The following is a 23,502-nucleotide window of genomic DNA, read 5'->3' as shown; positions in this document are numbered from 1 at the left end:
GATAAGAAAATGAATAACTTTGTTTTATCAGTTAATTTTATAAATATTTACAAAATGCTTCCAAAGCTCTGAGACTTAATACTAAAGTTTTAGTATACAGTGAGGACTACATTTAGTCTTTACCTTCATAATCTCAAGCCTTAAACCCAACCCATTTTAAAAACAAAACCCATTTAAAAACTCAACCCATTTTAAAAACAAAATCTTATTCAGAAGTCTAATCTGAAAATAGATAAAAGCTGATGGGGATTTACAAAGAGTGTTGAAACTATCAAGCTGGTTGGTAGGTGTCCCTCAACATTTGTGTGGGCCCAGGGAAGGAGTACTACCCCTGGTTCCATACCACATCACAAAAGGGCTTCCATGTTATATAGAAACATTTTAACTCACAAGTTCAAGCTCAATACCTTCCTAGACCTTTCATTTACTTGCCCCTTAGCCAAGTCTTCAGGCCTAGATATACACATATCAGTAGCAAGAACTGCTCTTGATGGACCCTAGAAGTGAAACTGGGCCATTTGGATTGGTCTTTACATAAGCCCATCGCAATTCTGGTGGAAGATGTAATTTAAAAAGTACAAAGTAGATAAATTTTACATTTTGGGATGGGAGAAATAAAAAAGAGACATGATTATCTTATAGCTCAGCTCCTTCTTTCTACTCTAGTCACAAACTAATACCTTCTACCACACTTTTAAGAAATTTGCTATATTTTCTTCAACTCATTTACAGTGTTAAAAAAAGAAATACATTTCTAAGCCAGGTGCAGTGGCACATGCTTGTAATTCTAGCTACTCAGGAGGCTGAGGCAAGAGGACTACAAGTTAGATGCCAGCCTCAGTAACTTAGTGAGACTGTCACAAATAGAAATTACAAAAAGGGATAAGAATGTAGCTCAGTGGTGAGTGTCCCCGGGTCTAATCCCCAGTGCGCGCGCACGCGCACACACACACACACACACACACACACACACACACACAGCCAAAGCATTTCCTAAAGGTAATGTTTGAAAATGGCAAATAATAGCTGCTTGAAATAAAATCATTCCACTGCCAAGATACTTGTCGAAAGCAGTAAGTCATTTCAACATGGGCATTGTGGTCTTATAATGCATAACCTTCATTTAAGAATACATCTAATTTATCTTTCTTTTTGTTTTTTTGAGACAGGGTCTCACTATGTAGTTCAGGCTGACCTTGAACTCACTACACAGGCCAGGCTGGCCTTGAACTCGTGGCAATACTCCTGTTTCAGCTTCCCAAGTGCTGAGATTACAGGGGTGCACCACCACATCTAGCTAATTTATCTTTAGGACAAAGTCTTTAGTAACCACCACTCAAGAATGTCTATGTGATGGGTATTTGTTTAGACCTTCTATACTCAAATAATTCTCTATAGTACAAGTAAGCATACTGACTAGATATATCAAAAAAGTCCATAAAGTATTCAAATAACCCTAAGATCAAGTATTACTAATCAAAATTCTTTCCTCCTTTCTTCTATAAATTTCTAGAACACATCAGTCCTTTGATGCATTATTTCAAATCTGAGCCTTTGCTCTTTGTATGAAACATATTAAATGACATACACCAAGTCATACATCAAGAGTAAGAACAGGAAAAAATATCAAAGTCCCTAATCTTAAGGAGCCCAGAGCCTAATAAAAAGAAACATTAACGAATGATAAATTCCATCACATAAAGGATATTGTAGGAGCACCAAAGATGGAATGCAAAACACAAATGTGGATTTGAGTCTTAATTGTGAGCTCTGTGTATAAAATACAAACATAATATTCTCCAAGAGTTCTATTTTATAGAATGATTTGACCTACTTTCCTACTTTTCCTAAGTTTCCTCTTCTTTAATTTCCTTGGTTAGAATTTTTCGAACATGCTTTCTCAAACTCACAGTATATAGATTCTTCCTATATTTCGCTTCCAAATGACCCATTAAAAATTCTATCTTTGTTCCCCCAATAAGAGTTTTTGTTTTATCATCATTTCAGTGTGTGTGTGTGTGTGTACTTAAAACAGGTGGGTCTCAACATAATAAAGGACAGTAACTGTTTAAAAGGAAAATGTGCTGGAAATATAATGGACAATGGACTGCTTTATTTGTTCTGTTTAAAAATCTTCTATAAAAAGGCCCCTTTCCACTTTATTTTGATATACTGAAAATTTACAAGATGTGATTTCATATTGGAAAACATGGATTTAAATCTTGACATTGAAGTAGCTCTGTGGCTTTGGATTACTCTAAAGGAAAATACATTTCACAAGATTATTGTAAGGGAAAAGAGCAGACTAAATATTTAGCTCTATCTTGAATTATTTGAAAGACAGCAAGTACTCAGCCAATAGAATTATATCTAATTTTCATCCCTCCTTTAAAAATAAAATTGTAGGGCTGAGGATTTAGCTCAGTGGTTCCGCTGCCTGCTTTGCAAGCGCAAGGTCCAGAGTTCTATCCCCGGTACCAAAAATAAATAAATAAATAAATAAATAAATAAATAAAAAAAATTGTACATGGGAATTCTAAACAGTTGTTGGTGCTTCACCACAGGATTGAATTAATCTGTCTTTATCCTAATTCCTTCTTAAGATAGGTAGCAGTAAAGGACTGTCAGGTAGATATAGGATTTAATTACAAACCTGGTACTATAGAATTAGGTGTGGAAGTTATATAATTTTGAAATTTTCATCTTCCCAACATGCCCTCCTCCCCCAACCAACCTATACAGTTATAATTTCTGGAGTTGAGGTCTATTTTTAAAGGATCTATAGTTGATTCTGATGAGAACTTCTGGGATGTACAAAGAGGTCACCAACTTCAATAAAGTGAGGAACACTGGATAAAAAACAGTCATAGGAGGTGGGGTCTTGAGAATCAATCAGAAAAGTTGAGAACTGCTTCATAATATCACCAGAGGTTTTGATCACTGAGTCATTTATATACTGAAACAGCATTCGGATAATAATGCTTAAGAAATACTAATCTGTCATAACTAAGTATAATCAAAAATGTCAAGTAAGAAGTGGCTACAATAATATATGAATGAAAGAATGATTATCTGCACCAGAGCAATAACAACAGAAATGGTAGGTATATTATAAAGCTCTTTATGTTGTAAGGCTGACAACTGCAGGTCTCAAGACTTCCTTTTCCCATAGTCTGATGATAGTTGAGCCGAGTGGCAATAATGTTATTAAATGAGTGGATGTCCAAATATTATACTAATCAACATAGATGTGATAATGATGGGTAAGTAACAATATAATGCATAAAAAAACAGCCAAGCTTTTGGTAACTCAGGAATTTAAAAGTGTAAACAGAATAGGATAGAGCGAAGCCTTTCCTAGTGACATACTAGCTTAATGATTTTATTGACCATGGTCTTTGCTGATACCTTTTATTATGAAATATTTATATGTATAATAGAGACTCATTACTCAGATAATTAATATTTTGCCATATTTCTGTATCTATTTTTGCCTAAGAAATTATAGACATCATGACCTCTTGTCCCTATATATATCAATATGTACCTAAATAGAACATATTCCTACAAAACAACAATCACACCTAAATGAGTTAATGTTTATGCTAATGTAACATGGTCCTCTTAACTTTTACAGTTATATATAAATCAAGACGACCCAGGCTTGTTATGTTCCCTTTCAAAAGTAATTCTATACATCTGCTCTTAAGATTAATCACTTTGCAAATCCTTTGGCTCTTACCAACAATGTGATAGAAACCTTTCTGTCATTTAAAAAAAAGGAACATTAGAATATGTTCATTTGATAATAGCAGAAGTCACTTGGAATTTCATACACGGTGCTTCCATAAGACTTTCCAGGGTTCTTGAGAGTATTACTTCTTTCGACGTGTCACGGATATGGATTGAACATCAGCAAGAACCATGGCATGTTCAAGACTTCGCCCTTAACAGAACCAAGACCTCTGGCCAGTGTTAGATAATCTGTCACTATAAGCTACTTGTATCCAAGCCAGATATTTATTGCTATTGATCTGCCTGGTCCTAGCAAAAGACTTTTGTTCTCCCAGACCGGGACTTTGACCTCAATTAAGTTATGAATTTCAATCCGATAGACTGCTCCACTTACCCTACTGCTCTCCCTGACTGGATTAATTAGAATTAGCTAGGCTGAGAGTCACCCTAAGCTCCTCATGGATCATGCTATTTTAATAATAAATAAAGGAATAGCAGCAATGTACAAGAAGTATTTTGAAGGATTGCTCATCTAGGAACATCATCATTCAGAACCTGCCAATATCAATTTCTCTGACTTTGATTACCTCATTTACTTTTTATTTCTTTTCATTCATTGGAATATCCTCCTCTATTTCAACAATCTAAATGTGTTCTTTGCATAGAGAAGTCAAAGTACTTGTCATTTTACCACTGTTTCTGTTTTTATGCTTTCATTAAAGAGAAACTCATCAAAGCAATCATTTGCAAAAAAATAACTAAAACATTAAGTAATATAAGAGTATCAAGAGAAAAAGCATAGCATTATATGGGAAAAGAATACTAGCCTTTAGCTAAATGAATTTTTACTATACATCTAGATAATGCATAAAAGGCAGACAAACAGAATGCCAATGAAAAGGCAATATCCAAAGTTACAAAGAATAAGAAGGTGTAAATATATTTTTATTTCATAACCCAATGTGACAGATTGCATATTTGTTAATGGAAAGTCAAAATTATGTTGATATCAATAATAATGATTGCTAAATATATTATAGTATTCTAACTTTATAATGTAGCCCCTAGATATAAAAAAATTTCTTGAAAATGTAAACAATATTATATAAGAATGTTAACATTCCAGGAATGTAGGTTTTGGTATTTGACACTTCAGTTACTCAGTTTTTATAAAGTATAAAAAGAATCTTAAAACCATATGTAATATAAATTGGTAATTTAGTAAAAATAACCTTTTCTCCTTTGATTATTAAAATCCTGACTTTTTGATTGACTGTAAGGAACATAAATGGAGGTATTCCTATAAAATAATCTTGTAGGAAAGAAAATATCATGCATAAAAATGACTCTTATTTTATAAAAGGATAGCTTTGGGGCCGGGGATTTAGCTCAGTGGTTCCGTCGCCTGCCTTGCAAGCGTAAGGTCCCAAGTTCGATCCCTGGTACCAAAAAAAAATAAAAATAAAAAATAAAAGAAAATAAAAAAGGATACCTCTTGGATTTAATTTCCATTCTTTCCTCTCTCCTTTATAAGATATACAATTATCTGGGTTCTGTAGAGTATGTAAATCCCATTTTAAAGAAGAGTTTTGTATTTTCCCATAGAAAGGTGCTATGCTCAAATACAGTGAACATTTCTTAGTACCCCCAAAAAATATATATATTTTTCAAAATATATTAATAACCTAGTAAGAAAGTAAAATTAATATGAGGACTGGACTCTATCATGTGAGAGAATCAAGAATTAAGAAAATAATTTGAAGGGGAAGGTTGTTTCCACAATGATCCACTCAATCGGAATAGAAGACCAAATCACAAAAAACACTGAATTTTGGCAATGAGTGTCTATTTTCACAAATGACTTTCATTAACTTGCAATATTCTTAAGTGGAATAAAAGCAATTCTCTAGAAATCATACAGGTGATTTAATACATTGGCCCAGACTTTTCAAGTGACTTCTTGGAGTCACAAGGACAATATGTGAGGAAAAACAGGAAATTTAACATATTGACACCTTCACTTACAGCTAAAATATGTGAAATACTGTATATACAAAGACTTAACTAACACCATACAAATGGTATAAGAACTACATTAAAGTATAAGAGATCTAAAAAAACCCAAACACTATTTTAAAAATTTATAAATAGTAAACAAAGAAGTTAAATATTTAAGAACAAATTTAAGAAAAAATATGCAAAACCTATGAGGGAAAAATTTTAATGCTGCTGAAATATGTAAAAGTAGATGATCAGATAGAAAGAGATCCTTATTCTTTTTTTTTTTTTTTTCGGTACTGGAGACCCAAACTCAGGACCTTGCACTTGCAAGGCAGGCAGCGGCACCACTGAGCTAAATCCCCAGCCCCCAACAACCCTTATTCTTGAATGAATAGAATGGCTCAATATTATAAAGATGTCAGTTTTCTCTAAATTATAAATTCAATACAATCATAGTAAAAATACCAACAAATAGAGTTAAACAATGTGATATTAAAATCCATACTTTAAAAATACCAAGAACAGCCAGAAAAATACTTGAAAAGTTATGAGAAATAACTGTCCCAAACATTTATACCTACTATAAAGCCTTTTAATTAAACCAATGTTCACGAATAGAAGAGACTGGTGAAACAGATTATGAAGTCCAGAATTATATCTCAATACATATGGAAATACAGTATATGACCAAGGTGGCATCTCAAATCACTGTAGTTTGTTTGATTGTTGTTTGTACTGGGGATTGAACCCAGAGCCTTCCCACTAACATCCCCAGACGTTTCCATTATGTATTTCATCTTGAGACAAGGTCTTATTAAATTGCCCAAACTGGGCTTGAACTTGCTATGCTGCTGTCTCAGCCTCCCAGAATGTTAAGATGACAGGCATGAGCTACCACACCTGGCTGGGAATGGACTCTTAAATAACTGGCTGGGACAGTTAGGTAACCATTCAGAAACATAAAATTAGACCCATACATTTAGGCACCTAAATGTAAAATATGAAAGCATACAAGTCCTAAAAGAAAACATGGGATTACCTTTAACCTTAGTGTAAGAAAAGGATTTTACATTGACTTTAAAATCCAGAGCATTGGGATTCCATCATGGCAGCATGGAGGAAGGAGCATTCACAGAGAGTTCAGTTAAAACAAAGTTAAATGAGGTAGTTGAGTTACCAAGCAATGGAACACATTCTGAAGAGGGCAGCAATCAGGTGAGATGCAGAAAAAGGTAAAGTTAGAATAAGAAGTGAAGCTGCACATAAAGTCTAGACCTTGCCCAGTACAGGTCTGGAGATGCTATTGTTTATAGCACAGTGAGTCATGTGGTTTCCCCACTGGGACCCAGGCCAGAATCTAGGATAATAATAGCAAACAGACTTCCAAATTATATGTGCAAATCCCAGCCCAAGTCTGGAAACGTAGCAACACACAAAACTTTTAGGGAAAAAAGGCAAGGGGATGGCCATGGAGATAAGATGGGAAGAATGAGGCCTAATTGGCCTCCTTGGTGGACACTGAGAAAAGGGCATCAAGCATGCTAACATCCTACAGCGAAAAGCAAAAACACTTGAGGTTAAATTGTTTACCCAAAGAAGTACCAGGGAGGGTGGGAAACAGATGAATTCTGTGGAACTCTTAATTGCTCATGCCCCTGACTAAGTGAATAAAGCCAAAGCGCACCAGTCATTTTGGAGCTCTATGTTGAAGGGAGACACGAGCTCCTTGGCCTCCAAGATTTTAACTTGTTTCTGTGTCTCTTTACTTTTCATCTCTGTCACCCCTTGGTCAGGTTTGAGCTCAGCTTATAGCCTGGTTCCTATAGATGGCCACACCTGGGCACTCCAGACTCCATTGTTGCCCAGTCTTGGTGGAACTCTTCCGTTTCCTCATAAGGACAAAGCCCAAAACCCAGGATAATAAGAGCAAATAGAATCCTGGTCCATGAGCACAGAGCCCAGGCCAGGTCCAGAGATCTAGCTACTCTGTGAAACTCTACAAATTTTCAGGGGAAAAATGCAAGGAGTCAACTACAGCTGGGGACATGCCCAGACATGATTGCCACACTGCAGGCAGAGCTACACAATTCTTGCCTCTCTGGCTCTGGGCACCAGGAGCTACCAGAACTAAAGATAAATTATGGTGGAGGAGTAAAGGGTGTCTGATAGGTTGGAGAGAAACAGCCTACACTAGTTGAGGAAACTTCCCTGTAGCCTGGAGGCAGTTACAGAAATGGTGTGAAAAAGACAGGGGAGTGATCTGAAAGTCGGTGGCTGGCAGAGAATCCAGGGCTGAAACTCACTGGAGGGAGCAGAGTTAAATGCCCCACAAAGGATCCTGAGGAAAATAGAGGCTCCTGAATTTGGTGGGCTAAAGCAGTGAGACTTGAGTGGAGCATTAGCTCTCTCCCCAAACCTGCCGGAAGCCAATGTGTGAGACAGACTTGGCTATCAATATGGATTCTCAGACTTGAGGGCAATGTTGATGTATCAGACAATTTACCCAGTAATACTCAAAAAATAAGACACAATGAAAGGTTGATGCAAGAGCTTCTAGATGACTAAAAGAACAACCCTAAGAATTCTAGGAGTTAAGGAAGGGTTAGAAAACAAATCTAAAGGTATAAAAAAATTTATTCACTGAAATAATTGCAGAAAAATCCCCAAATCTGGAGAATGAAGTCCCTAGAAATTAAGAATAAAGAGAGAATATCAAAAGCTATTACAGAAAAATGACAAGTAACTTACTAAGGCAAGCCTACCAGCTTTCTCAACACAAATTGTAAAGGCTAAGACACCTTGTAGTAAACTTTTTGAAGCCCCAAAAGAAAACAATTGTCAACCCAGATTATTATATTGTGCATAATTATCCTTTAAAATTGACAGAGAGATAAAGACTTTTAGCCATTAAGAGAATTACTCTTTCATGGGGAAAAGGAAAGAATATATCTGACTGGAGGAGTAGTTCAAAGAAATAAGGGAATCAGCCCTGGAAAAAGAAGACAATGATAGCAATTAGTAAAGATCTTTCAGTAATAACTCTCAATATAAATGATCTTAACTTCCCAATCAAAACACACAGACTGGCAGAGTGGATCAAAAAGCAAAACCCAACTATATTTTGTCTACAAGTGTGTGAGTTACTTTTCTCATTGCTGAGACAAAATACCTGACACTCAAAGTTAGAGGAAGAAAGGTTTATTTGGCTCAAGTTTGTATAAGTTTCAGTCCATAATTGGTTGGCTACAAGGCAACGTGGCACATGGCAGAGGAGCAACAGTTCATGGCAGTGGAAGACAGCAAAAACAAGGGAAGAGGCAGGGGCCCTCAACAGCATCTTTCTGCCCCTTTTATTTTATGCAGATTACTTAGGGTAGGTAGCACTCACACCCTCAATCCTAGTGCCCTTGAGCCTAGCATTGCACCATGAATCAATTCCAGAAAAAGCTCCATCTATGACTGCATGAGGCTTTGGGGAGACATTTAGACACAAGCTATAACAGCAAGAAATGTACCTCATTCACAAAGAAACAAATGGACTGAAAATGAAAGGGTAGACAACAATACTCCACGCAGTGGGAGCCACAAAGCAAGGAGGAATAGTTGTTCTAATTTCTAACAAAGTAGACTTCAAACCAAAACTGATTAGAAGTGACAAAGAAAGTCTCTACATATTGGTAAAGGGAACAATTTACCAGAAAGATATTGTAAGTATAAATATATGTGCACCACATGTTGGTGCACACAATTTCATAAAACAAAAACTACTAGACATACAGGATAGAGACCAATACAATCATAGTGGGGCACTTCAATACCCCACTCTCACAAGATAGGTCAAAAGGCAAGACATCAACAAAGATATTTCACAGTTGAACCACACCATTTTTTTTCTTGTTTTTTTTTTTGGTACCGGGGATCAAACTCAGGTCCTTGCGCTTGCGCAGCAGGCGACAAAACCACTGAGCTCAATCCCTGGTGTTTCTTGTTTTTTTTGAGACCGGGTCTTGCTATGTAGTTTAGGCTGGCCTTGAACTCACAGTGATCCTCTTGCCTCAGCTTCCTGAGTGCTGGGATTAGAAGCATATGCCACCATGCCCAGCTGAACCAAATCATTGAACAAATGAATTAAGCAGATTATCTATAGTTTTTCATCAAACAACAGAGTACACATACTTCTCAGGAGCTCACAGAACTTTCTCCAAAATAGACTATATATTTTAGACCCTAAATCACTTTTAAATAAATACAAAAGTACTGAAATAACTTCTTGCATTATTATTGTTATATTATTATTATTTTTTGAGACAGGGGCTTGCTCTGTAGTTCAGGCTGGTCTTGAACTCACCATGTAGCCCAGACCAGTTTCCAACTCATGGTGATCCTCCTGCCTCAGCCTCACAAGTGCTGGAATTACAAGTGTGTGCCACCAGGCCTAGCAGGTTTTGTGTTTTATTAAGATAATTTCTTGTGTTTTCTGTTGGTAGGCTTTTGATTACCTTAAAAATTGTATGTATCTGAGACTAAAGATGTGCAAACATCTGAGGATGAAGTATGCTGCAAGTCCAACCTTCATCTAATGTTAAGAAGTTTAGGGGATTTAGCTCAGTGGTGCTGCGCCTGCCTCGCAAGCACAAGGTCCTGAGTTCGATCCCTGGTACCCCTCTCAAAAGAAGTTTATAGAGTTAAGATTATATAAGTTTCATGCATGCAAAGTAATCAATAAGTGCTCTTTTTAATATAATATACATTATATATAAACCTTAAACATATAAAATGATAATTTTTGATATTTTTACTCTTTGAATTTGTAAAATTCAGTCCTGCCATTTAAAACTTGATCTATGTCTACTGGTTTTGACTAAATGAGCAGTTTGTTATTGTATAAATGAGTTACACTTTGGGCTGGGGGTTTAGCTCAGTGGTTTCGCCGCCTGCTGTGCAAGCACAAGGACCCGAGTTTGATCCTTGGTACCAAAAAAAAAAAAAAAAAATGAGATACACTTGTATGGTGGTTAATAAATCTTTTTTTTTTTTTTTGGTACCATGGATCAAACTCGGGTCCTTGCGCTTGCGCAGCAGGTGGCGAAACCACTGAGCTAAATCCCTGGCCCTGGGTAATAGATCTAATCGTGATCCATTAACAGTTTCTTAAACTTTAGGAAGTCTGAAGATATCTTTGACTCGTCAGTACTGTCACACTGTAAATCTGTTAAAGGAATCTACATTTCACCTTGGGAGTAAAAACTATGTTAATATATGTAAAAGATTTCTATATAGTTATGATGCTAAGTATTGGTAAATTCTTGGTATATTAAATACATTTAAGTTCCCCAAATATACAAGCCTTTTACAATGAAAAACTTAGGACAATATCTCACCATATTGGTGTCCTCAAGAAAACTACTTAGACTTTTTTCAGGTTTATATTTGTGTTCTTAATTGTATTATAATAGCTAGATGTGGCTAAACACCATGCCTCCTAGGCAGTGATACTCTCATAATTAAAGATTGGGCATTAGTAATCCATAAAGTATATCTGTAAACAAGTACATTCTACTTAGAAAGCTACTTTATTTAAAAAGTAGCAAATTTAGGTGAAAATATATGTCATTTAACATTTTGTAATTTGATAAAGGGAACTGATTATTGATGTTATTTTATATTAAAATGAGAATTTAAATGTATTTTTAGAGGTGAACAAATCTAATAATATCATAATTGTTATCCTGAAATGCTGTTTGCTCTTGTTATTTTTATTGTGAATTTTCCTTGTAAAACTTTACAATTGTTATCTGTTGACATTTTACAGGAATATGACTTCTAAAAGATAACCTAAACAGTATGTTAGATGGTAGGCCATTGCCTATGGGACAGGTCCCAATACTAATGTGGACCATGATTAATGGAAGCAGTAGCTGTTCTCTGGTCATACTTTATATTTCAGAGTGTCTTACAGTCACAAAGGATTATGATACTTAGAATTAAGACCCACTGCTCTCATTTGAAGATTGGTGTTACTGATCTTCTGGGTATTCCACAACTGAGTCTTACAGACAAGGTTAAAAAAAATAAAAGGGGTAAGAGCACAGCCAACATTTTGGCCTTTGCTGTCCAAGGTCAGGAGGACCCAGGGCATGGTGTGACTCCTCTGCAAGGGCCCTACAACTCCAGTGAATCACCCAACCTCCCAAGTGGGCTTGGACTCCAAAGGAAATGAGCCAACCAACTGTGCATTTTTCAAAAAGGAGGGTCACTAAAGAGAGGACTTTCTTTTCAAGGAAAATCATATGGCCAAGCAAGACTGTAACTCATCCTGGCAAATCAAACAACTTGTAGAGGGAAAAACCAGAGGTGCTGAGTCTTCTCACAGCCCCCAGAATAACTCCTGAGGAGCCTTAACTGACCTATAGAGAGACAGACAGATTGATTTTGACTAACACAATTCTTACTTTAACTTGGTCTTAAACATTCAGCAGGAACATATAACCAAAAAAGGAGTAATTAGTAATAATATAAAAACAAAAAAGCTACAGTAGATATAAAAAGAGGCCCTAAACATTACATGAGTGAGCCCGTACTGGCAGTTTTCAAATATGCCTGTAACACTAAGTATCCCTGAAGTAAAGTTTTGACTTCCTGTATAGGTGCCTATAGAATAAAAATGGCAATGTAAACACCCTAGCTATTAAGCTTTGATACCTTTGTGACATAAACTAACTACTACTACCTACTTCAGACTTTGTATGTTTAAGTTATCTGGAACCTGTCACTACAAAAGATCTTCAGGTCTACAAAACAGAGGCCATATCCGAGTTCCAAGTTCTATAGTAAAAAACTTGAATGGGTCAATGGTCACAAAAACATAGATATTCTTAATTAGGGTATTCTTTGGCTACTGTTATAATTAACATAGGGGGATATTGATTTCTTGTTGACCAAACAGGAAGGAGTCTGTTAAATTCCACCTGTTGTACTTAGGTTAACAACTCTGACAAATAGGGGTTAATATTAAAGATAAAAGGCTTATGCCCCACACTGCCTAATTTTGTATAACTTCTAAAAAATTTGGCACCACTATTCATCAATATTCTTCTTTTATGTTTTAGCACCTGCTTATTTAACATGGTTATAAAAGGAAGCTTAAGTGTCAATGATTTGCTAATGTCCCTGCTCATTTTCCAGACTATCAAAAAATGATAATTCTGGGCCAGGGATTTAGCTCAGTGGTTCTGCCGCCTGCCTTACAAGTGCAAGGACCCAAGTTCGATCCCTGGTATCAAAAACAAACAAAAAAAATGATGGTTCTTTGAAGAACAGAATCCAACAGTCCTATAAATGTCTCCTTTAGATCAGTCAGGGTGAGATTTTTGATTTCTAGCTAGGCAAGGTCAGCATTCCCCCTCAGTCTGAATCAGCCATAAGAAGACTGACCTCTGGTCTCTCTGCATCCCTTAAGAATAAGGAATCAAAGTGGAGGGAGGGGTGAGCATGGATGGAGATGAGGCAGGATAGAAGAAATAAAGATAGGTAGAAAGAAGACACGGAAAATCATAGTTTAAAAATTATACTTTTAAGAAGACTGCAAATTCACAATATAACCAAAAATCACCCAAAGTTATCCATATTTGTGTTCTTTAGGCTTGTTTATATTTCTTTTCTTATAAGTCCATCACACCTCAAATCCTTTAAAGATATTTAAAGTCTACAAATCAGTTTAGCTCATCACAGCCTGAATCACTTAAAGATACTTAAAATGCATAAATTAGTTTAGTTGACACAATGAAGTGCAGAAACCTGATCTTAAGAAATACTACAGGCCAGGTCCCTGCCTTTCTCCTGTAAAGTGGGCCATTATCTTTCTGTGGGTGGGCCATCCTTTGCCCCTAAACCAAGAACAAGAATGAATTTCAACTAGACATGGTGGCACACAGTTGTAATCCCAGCACTCAGGAGGCTGAGGCAGGAGGGCTGCTGTGAGTTCAAGGCCAGCCTGGGCTACACAGTGAGTTCAAAGCCAGCCTCAACTACACAGCAAGATCTTGTTTCAAAAAACCAAGGGCAGGGGTAGAAAAGAAGAAGAAGAAGAAGGAACTTCCTATAGATTTACAAATCCCACAGATTTCCACTGCTAAAACCAAATATTCTCTAAATTATAACTCGTCTCTCTCTTGAGGGGTCTCATTCTATTTCTTTGAGAGTGTACTTTTAAAATTCTGCCTAATAAATCCCTTTATATATCTTTTTTTTTTTAAAGGGAGTGACAGAAACAGCAAAATAAAAAATAAATTGGACTAAAAATTTAAAATTTTTATGTTCCAAAGGAGACTATCAAGCAAATGAAAGGACAATCCACTGAATGGAAAATATTTGCAAATTATATATTTGAAAAGAAACTTGAATCCAGAATACATAAATAAGCCTTACAACTCAATCACAGGTAAGTAACCCAATCTTTAAAATGGGCATAGGATCTAAATAGAAATTTCCCAAATAAATACAAAAAGAAAATCAGAACCTCAATAATATACTGTTTTGCATAGCTTATAATATGTCACATATGTTAAGTAGATAAAATAAAGAAGAGAATGAAATGTATTCAAATGCTATAGTGGCATGTTAAGAGCCTGGACTTTCAAGTCAGAGTGAGATGTTCACCTATAAGCTTTTTTACTTTCTAGCTTCTCTAAGCTCATTTGTTCATTAGTAAGATGCATATAGTAACAAATGTACATTATGTAATTGACATGATGACTAAAAAATGCACATAAAATGCTTGGCACTAAAAAAATGCTTTATATCTTATTCCATCCCTCTGTACATATAAACCATGTAATGAGATTAAAGAAAGTTTTATTTACTCCTTTGCACTCTTCTCCTGTTCTTGAAATCTTTCACAATACATAAACAGTCACCAAGATATTTATTGAGAAGGCATTTTTTTTTTTGGTACCAGGGATCAAACGCAGGTCCTTGCGCTTGCCCAGCAGGCGGCGAAACCACTGAGCTAAATCCCCAGCTGAAGGTATGTTATTTTATACACTGATGTAATTTTTAAATCATTAAGTCCTTAAACATTTCCATCCCACTCAAATAAAACATTTTTCTTTTGACCTGTATAATACCACAGATGTTCCTACTCTTCAAAGTGCCCCATTTATTGCTTTAATATTACTTTACAACAAATTTGAGAAAATTCACCAACAAATCTTTAGGATCCAAATATCTTTTAATGTGTTTTGAGGTGGTTATAATCTTTCCTCAGGGATTAAAAAAGTTAGGCAAGAAGCCAAGAAGGGTGTCTGTGTTTGTTTATATATGTGTGTATGTATATGCACACATGTACATATGGGTTTAAACCATATCCTAATCCAAAACCTTGTAAAAACCTAACTTTCAGAGTTGAACCGAAAATTGATACTAAGCAGTGGAAGAGACAAAACTGTGTTCATAATATTGCCAGAAAAGAAAAAAAGTCTATAATGGCTCTTTCTTAGAAATAAAATTACAAGTTCTAATTCCATCAGAGCCAGAGAACATAGAAGCTGCAGTACAATAAAAGAACATATGAGATATCCTGAAGAGTAAAAATGGCAGGAAAATACAAAGTAGACTTTGACATATCTCTAATTACTACTTCATTTCAGACTAATGATAAAAATTATTCTTCGGAGAGTTGATAACATCAGCCTGCCTATGCTGCGTTAGTACCAAGATCTGTGGCCAAGCAAATAGTTCTAATAAAATTGATTTTCCTTTTTGGCAACTGATAGGCCAGTCAATAATAATGTTGTTTAAGAAAGCCTGAGTCATGAGGGAGATGAACCTTTCTTTCATTTATTATGTTTGTACTGTCTATATTTGAAAAGCATTTTTCAATAACGAAACTAAAGAAGAAATTACAGAGGAACAGCTATTCTGAGAGCTAATCTCCAAAAGACCCCTGACTTGGAAGCATGTTATCAACTGACAAAACCAACAGCATTCCAATTAACTGAAGTTAGATGGTCTAAATTATGATTGTCAAGAACAAAGGAAAACCAAGGCTAGAGGCAATATAAAATGGTCATGTGAATGCAAAAAATAGGCAAGGAAAATATTGTGCCAGGCATACTATCCTAAAAGATCTATCCTAATAACACACATGGAACTTGTACTTTGCATTAAAGCTGATATTCATTAAGGAGTATTCTATAAAACCATATATGGCAATTTTTAAACTGCCTGCCTTATATTATTCAAACAAGTAGAATATAAGAAACTAACAAGGCAAAAACTTCAGGCAATGCCTATATTGGGAACATTTTCATCTAAAATACCTCCAATTTCAACCAAAGACATGAATACATTAACAGATTTTGTTGTTGTTGTTTTAACTTAGTGAAAGTGGTGATTCAGGAAAGCAGAGGTTGAAATGATGACTTCAAAAGTTTACACTGAAAAATACACAAAATACAGTAGGAAATAGTCTGAATGAGTAGTGAAGAAGTCTGCCCTATTAGATATAAAATATTTTGAAGCCAGAATCCTTAAAAGAGAACATGATATAATAGGTCATGTGAAATAGGAAGAAAAGGGGCAAAGGGGAAGGAAGTGGGAGGGCTAAGGGAAAGGATAGAAGGGAATGGGATTAATATGAGAAAATGGAAAAATAGGAACAAAATCTTTGTAAATAGGGAGGGCTGGAGGGGTTGAAGGGAGGGCTGGGCAAGGGTGAAAAATAAGAACCAAGAGAGACTATGTGAAGATGCAAATTTCCAATGATGAATGTCATTATATTGTATACCTAAAATGTACCAATTATTAGAATGAATAATCGATAATGTAAAATAGGAAGAAAAGGTCCAAAGGGGTAGGGGTAGTGGGAGGCACAGGGGAAAGGAAAGAAGGGAAAGGAAAAAATGCTGAGAAATGGAAAAAATGGAAATAAAGTCTTTGTAAATAGGGAAGGGTGGAGGGCGTGAAGGGAGGGCTAGGAATGGGGAAAAAAATAAGAACCAAGATGCATTATGTAAAGGTACAATTCCCAATGAGAAATGTAATTGTGTTGTATACCTACAATGTACCAATAAAAAAATTTAATACAAAAAAAATAAATTAAAAAAAAAAAAGAGAACATGAACAGAAAAACAGAGTAATTGAATGAAAGGACAAGATCAGAAATAGACTCAAATACAGGGGAGAATTGAGAATATGATAAATTGCAAGAGGAAAAATTATCAACTATTCAATAAACATCACTGGAACATTACTGGAACAACTGGGTAATCATTTGGACAAAGATAAAGTCATCTCCTGGACAAAGGCAAAGGTTACTATTATATACACAAGACATAAAGTAATTCTAGATGGATCAAAGAAACCATGGAATGGTGAAAGTATAGGAGAAAACATGGGAGAAAGTTTTAATATGTCACAAAGATATATTAACATATCATTAATTTTCCCTAATATATAAAAGTTTCCTATGAATTAAGAAATTATTACTAACAATCAAACAGTAAACTAGGCAAAAGACATCAACAGATGGTTCACAAAAAATAAAATATAAATGGTTCTTAAACATATAAAGAGATGCTCAGTATTTTTAATAAGAGAAATGGAAATAAAAATCATCCAACAAAGAGAACAAAAAGTATTATGACAAAGTATTTTAGTAAGGCGAAGAAATAAGAATTCTCTCATTGCTGATGAAAGTATAACTAGACATAGGGTTAGGTAAGTAAATTCTGATATGTTTCTACAAGGAATATTTTGTACTGTTGAAAAGAAAAAGGCAGCACTATGTGTATTGATGTAGAACAATCTTCAGGATAATAATAAAGCAATCTATAAAATAGTGGATGTAGTTTGTTATCAAACTGCCATTGTATAAGATTGTATGTAGCCAGGTGTGGCAGCACATGCCTATAACCCCAGCACTTGGGAGACTGAGGCAGGAGGATCACCATGAGTCCTGGCCTACATAGTAAGTTCAAGGCCAGCCTGAACTGAATTACACAGTGAGACCCTGTCTCAAAAAGAAGGCAAAAAATTGTAATATATTACAAATCCTGCTGGGGATTTAGCTCAGGGGCTCTGCTTCCTGCCCTGCAAGTGCAAGGAACCAAGTTCGATCCCCAGTACCAAAAAAAAAAACAACAAAAAACAAATCTTACAAATCCTGACAAGATACACATAAACTTGATAATAGAGGGCTGGGGATTTAGCCCAGTTCTGTCGCCTGCCTCGCAAGCGCAAGGACTCGAGTTCAATCCCGGTACCAAAAAAAACCCCCAAAAAACCAAAACTTGATAATAGGTACTGCCTGTAGAGAAGAGAACGGGGTGGCTGGGAAACAAAGCTGTAAGAAAGAGGTTTTAAAAATTAATCTTTTGTACTTTTTGAGTTTTTTTCCTTTCTGTATTTCTACTTAACACGGCACAGAAGTCTAATGGGGAAAGAAGTATTTCTTCTAATAAAACAAAAAGGATTCCCAAAGGTTTTGTTAGATGGTTAGGTTCTTTCTGGTTCTTATTTTTTATTTTTCTAACATTTAATGTTTAACTTATTCATTAGCTGATATTACTTTATTCGACATTTAGTCACTAAGCACCTACTATAGGTCAGATGTTATGCTAGCAATGGTGATACAACCAAACTCTGGTACCTGTACATAGAGGTATTGAGGATACAGACTTGTAAGTAGTCAATTATAAAACAAAGTGATGAAACACAACTATTCGGTGAGCTTAAGAACAGGAAGCCATATATCATGAATCCTGACAGGATACACAAAACTTGATAATAGGTACTGCCTGTGGAGAAGAAAACTGGGTGGCTGGGAAACAAAGACACTACAGGTGTCTAGCTGATTAAAGGAGGACTTCCTAAAGGAAATTATGTATAAACTCAGGCCTAGGAAGGAGAACAAAGGCAAGAGAAAATTATCCATATGAAGGACAAAATGTAAATAATATGTCAAGTTCTTTAGAATGAGTGGAGCTTAGGGCTGGGGATTTAGCTCAGTGCTTTTGTTGCCTGCTGTGCAAGTGCAAGGACCTGAGTTTGATCCCCCGTACCAAAAAAAAAGAATGAGTGGAGCTTAGTATATGAGGCAAAGGACATATGTAGGAATGTGCTTAGAGACAAATGAAGAGGTAGACTATGCTCAGATCATGGGCTTTATAGGGCAAATAAGATTTTCTCTTAGAAAAGAAAAGTAAACAAGAAGATATTTGCATTTGTGGAAGCCCTTCTAGGTGAAAAGTGGGTAACATACTGTAGGATGTCAAGGATATAGGAAGAAGCTTGGGATGGCTGCAGGGGAGCTCCCTTCCGGGTGCTGGGACTGGCTCAGCTTCTCTGCCCTAGGAGCCTGAGATGGCAGCAGGGGAGGTCCCTTCTATGTGCTGGGACCAGCTCAGCTTCTCTGCCCTAGGAGCCTGGGATGGAGGCAGGGGAGATCCCTTCCAGGTGCTGGGACCGGCTCAGCTTCTCTGCCCTAGGAGCCTGGGATGGCAGCAGGGAGCTTCCTTCCAAATGCTGGGACCAGCTCACCTTCTCTGCCCTAGGACCCTGGGATGGCAGTGGGGGAGCTCCCTTCTGGGTGCTGGGACTGGCTCAGCTTCTCTGCCCTAGGAGCCTGGGGTGGCAGTGGGGAGCTTCCTTCTGGGTGCTGGGACCAGCTCACCTTCTCTGCCCTAGGAGCCTGGGATGGCGGTGGGGGAGCTCCCTTCCAGGTGCTGGGACTGGCTCAGCTAGTCTAAGAAGTTTGAATTAGTATACTGTCAGTGTTGAATAGAGAAGTTGGAAGATTTCAGTGAATAAGATTACTTAGGAGGCAGAACCTAAAGAATCTGAGTGAGTGAGAAAAATCAAGTGTGATCAAGTGTGATTGCTTGGATGATGGTGACAATTATAGTGAATAAGGGAGGACAGTTGTTAGGACAGTAGGCTTAGTGTTAGATACTGTGAATTTGAAGTGTCTGAGGGAAATTGAAGACAATATATGTGGCTGGAACTACTGGCTGAGATTTGGGTTAGTAATTAAGCTTTCTTCTAATTTTCTGTGAAACTGGAGATGTTCTGGAAATAAGATGAACCAGAAGACTTAATGAGAGATACCATGCTTTATGGTAACAGAGTCATTTGAATTTTTTTTCTAGCTTTGCCCAGAACCCAGGTGTAGATGTACAGAAGGCAAGCAATTGGATTAATCAGAATTAGAGTTTTGCCAGGACAATAACAGCTGGAAATACAGGAAATGGGAATGAAGATAATAGCAAAAGAGAGTATAAAACTGAACTGAAATTAGAGAAGGTGGATGCTATGGTTTGGGTGTTGTACTGGCCGGCTTTTTCTCACTGTGACCAAAATACGTGACATAACACAACTTAAAAGAGAAAAGGTTTATTTTGGCGCATCCATTTCAGAGGTTCAGTCCATGACCAGGAGGTTCCACGGCAGAAAGAGGACAGCAAAGATCAAAGCTGCTTATTGCCAGAAAACAGAGCACAGGGGAAGGGCCAGGGAGGAAGGGGCCAGGCACCAGATATAGTTGTCAATGTTACACCACCATGATCCACCCAAACACACCCAGAAGTATGTTTTAATAATTTCCTAGGCATCTCTCAAGCCTATCAAATTGACAATCAAGATTACCCATCACAGATGTAGCCAATCCCCAAAGGGTTCAAGTGCTGGAAGCTTGGTCCCCAGTGTGGCAATGTTAAGAAATGGCAGACTCTTTTAAGAGGTAAAGTCTAGTGGGAAGAACTAGGTCACTGAGTGTTCCACCTTTACAATGAACTGATGTTGTTCTTGTGGGGCCATGGTTAGTTCTCTTGAGAGGGTTATTATAAAAGAGTGATCCTGACCTCTGAATCACTCTCTGGCTTCCAATCTCATCATGTAATATCTCCTCTCACACATACTCCAGCAGTGATGCCATTCACTATAATATGGTGCAGCCCAGGGGCCCTCAACAGAGTTGAGCCCATGCTATTTGGACTTTCGGCTTCCAAAACTGTGAGTGAAATAAGACACCCAGCCTGAGACATTTTATTATAGCAATGTAAAAAGGGGACAAGTGAAATCTACAAGGTCAAATAGGAGATACAGAATGAATTGAATTTGAGGCATAGTTAGAAATGACTTCATTCAGACTTGCAAAGATCCAAGATAGGCCAACAGGCCTAGGAGACTGGAGTGGAATGGAAAAGCATTTTATATCTAGCACACTAATTTAAAAAGCAAATTTCCAGAATAAGCAAGGATCCCCTCTTCCCCCAACTTTTATGCATCAGCATACTGGCAAGTCTACCCAAAGCAATTAGGCAGGAGAGCAAAATAAAAGGCACCTAAATCAGACACTGAATGGCTGAAAACAGAACATCTGTGTATTGTTGGTGGGGTAAAATGGTGCAGCAGCTATGTGTAACAACGTGACAGTTTCTCAAAAAGTTAAAGATAAGACCTACCAATTCCACTTCCATGTATACAATCAAAAGAAGTCAAAGCAAGGACTTGAATATACATTTATATGTCTGTGTTCATAGTGGTCTCATTCACAACAGCCAAAAAGTGAAAGCAAACCAAGCATCCATTGATGGGTATTTGAATAAACTAATTGTAGTAAATATATACAACAGAATATTATTTAGGTTTAATAAAAGAAAAAATTCACCCATGCTATAACATGGATGGACCTTGAAGACAAAATGTTAAAGTGAACTGTACTAGTTGAAGAGGGATAAATATTGTGTAAGTTCACTTAAACAAGGTACCTAGACGAGTCAAATTCATAGAGAAACAAAGTAGAATGGTGGTTCCCAGGGGCTGAGGGAAAGGGGAAGGGGGTTTTAGTGCTAATATGTACAGAGTTTCAGTTTGGGAAGACAAAAATATTATGGAGATGGATGATGGTGATGGTTGTACAAAATGTGAATGCCACAGAACTGTGTACTTCAAAATGATTTTAGAGCCCAGAGTGCTAAACATTATACCATGGAACTGCCACAATGATTCAAAAAGTAAATTTTGTGTTATGCATATTTTCTTACAATAGAAAGGAAAGAAAACACAGGGGTAAGTCTTAATGGCCTTGTACATGGCAATGCTTTCTTAGATATGACACCGTAAACACAAGAAAAAAAATCTAGATTTCATCACAATAAAAAACTTGTATACCAAAGGATATAATAAGAAGGTGAAGAGAAGACTCACAAAAAGGGGAAAATATTTATAAAATATATTAGATAAGGGTCTAGTATTTAGAATATCAAGAACTCTTAAAACAACAACAAAAAGAAAAAACAATCCTTTAGAACTGAACAAAAGACATGAATGGATATTTACCCAAAGAAAATATACAAGTGCCCAAAGATTACATGAAAAAATACTCAACATTAGTCCTTAGGGAAAGGCTATCCAAAGCTATACAACTTCACACACAGTAGGATGACCATTTTAAAGAGAAGGAAAACTAACAAATGGTGTTAAAGATGTGGTGAAATCAGAAGCATCATTCATTGCTGGTAGGAATGTAAAGTAGCATGTCTCATACAGAAAACAGTTGGAATGGGCTTCCAAAAGGTAAGCATCTGCTTTTCGGGAAATAACCAAATAAAGAATACTGAAAACAGATGCTAAAACGAACAAAATACATGAATGTTTATAGCAGCATTAGTAACAACTACCAAAAGGTGGAAGTGGTACAACTGTCCATCAGTCAATGACAAAGAAATTGGGGGATATCCATATAAGTCAGCCATAAAGAGGAATGAAGTACTGTTACATGCTACAACATGGATACATTTTGAAAACATTGTAAGTAAAAGAAGCCAGGCAAGAAAGACCATACTTTTCATGATTCCATTTATATGAAATACCCAGAGTAGACACAGAAGTCCTAGAATCCATAGAAAAGCAAAGCAGATTAGTGGTTGCCAAAATCTGGGACTAGGAAAACAGGACATGTCTACTTAATAGGTACAGAATTTCCTTTTGGGATGATACAATGTTATGGAACTATGTATATAGTAGTGATGTTATAATACTGAAATGTACTAAATGCCACTGAATTATATACTTTAAAATAGTTATTCTCAGGCCAGGGATTTAGCTCAGTGGTTCTGCCACCTGCCTTGGAAGCGCAAGTACCTGAGTTCAGTCCCCGGTACCAAAAAAAAAAAAAGTTATTTTCATAAATTTTGTTATGTGGATTTTACTTCATTTTTTTTTGTTTTTTTTAAAAAGCTCCCTAGGGCCGGGGATTTAGCTCAGTGGTGCCGCTGCCTGTTGTGCAAGAGCAAGGACCTGAGTTTGATCCCCGGTACCAAAAAATAAAAAAAGAAAAAAAAAGCTCCCTCTTTATCACTCTTACCTGACAATTAACATCAGCTTTATATTGTAGCAAAACTGTGACTAGTTCCTTATGTCCTCGATCACATGCCCAATGGAGTAGAGCTCTGCCCTAAAAACAGAAAAAAAATTCTGTTAATTTGCTAATTCAGTTATGGGGCCATATAAAAGATACAATGTTTTAAGAAAGACAAAAATAAAATTGTAGGTTCATTATTCTAGGAACAATTGATTTAAAAAAGAAGAATATAAAAAGAGCAACTGGCAATCAATCAACTGGAAGCTCTGAGTCCTACTTCTGGACTCATTACAAACTGGTATCTTTAAGCAATCTATGGGATAGAGATAATGGTACTAACCAGAGCAATATTGATAATAATTGCTGGATGAATGATCTATAAGAAAACGCTGTGTAAATTTTTT

The 23,502-nt window shown here is 36.4% G+C and overlaps 1 protein-coding gene across 6 annotated transcripts in view; it reads right to left on the bottom strand.

Annotated features, from left to right (window-relative positions):
- The window catches only part of Acbd6 (acyl-CoA binding domain containing 6), a 228,418-nt gene that overhangs the window by 85,682 nt on the left and 119,234 nt on the right, over positions 1–23,502 (bottom strand). For 4 of the 6 annotated variants that reach the window (XM_021265332.2, XM_004853333.4, XM_004853334.4 and 1 more), the window contains exon 6: positions 23,102–23,191. The exons of the other annotated variants lie outside the window; for them this stretch is intronic. In XM_021265332.2, the coding sequence (XP_021120991.1) occupies positions 23,102–23,191 (90 nt within the window). The remainder of the gene's footprint in view (positions 1–23,101; positions 23,192–23,502) is intronic. 6 annotated transcript variants of the gene reach the window in all.

This window comes from Heterocephalus glaber, unplaced genomic scaffold, assembly GCF_053883595.1.
Source record: "Heterocephalus glaber isolate CG9 unplaced genomic scaffold, H.glaber_assembly_v1.0 deba00001600, whole genome shotgun sequence".
Taxonomy (NCBI): domain Eukaryota; kingdom Metazoa; phylum Chordata; class Mammalia; order Rodentia; family Bathyergidae; genus Heterocephalus; species Heterocephalus glaber.
The sequence above is the reverse complement of the archived record's forward strand: the minus strand, read 5'-3'. Positions and strand labels throughout refer to the sequence as shown.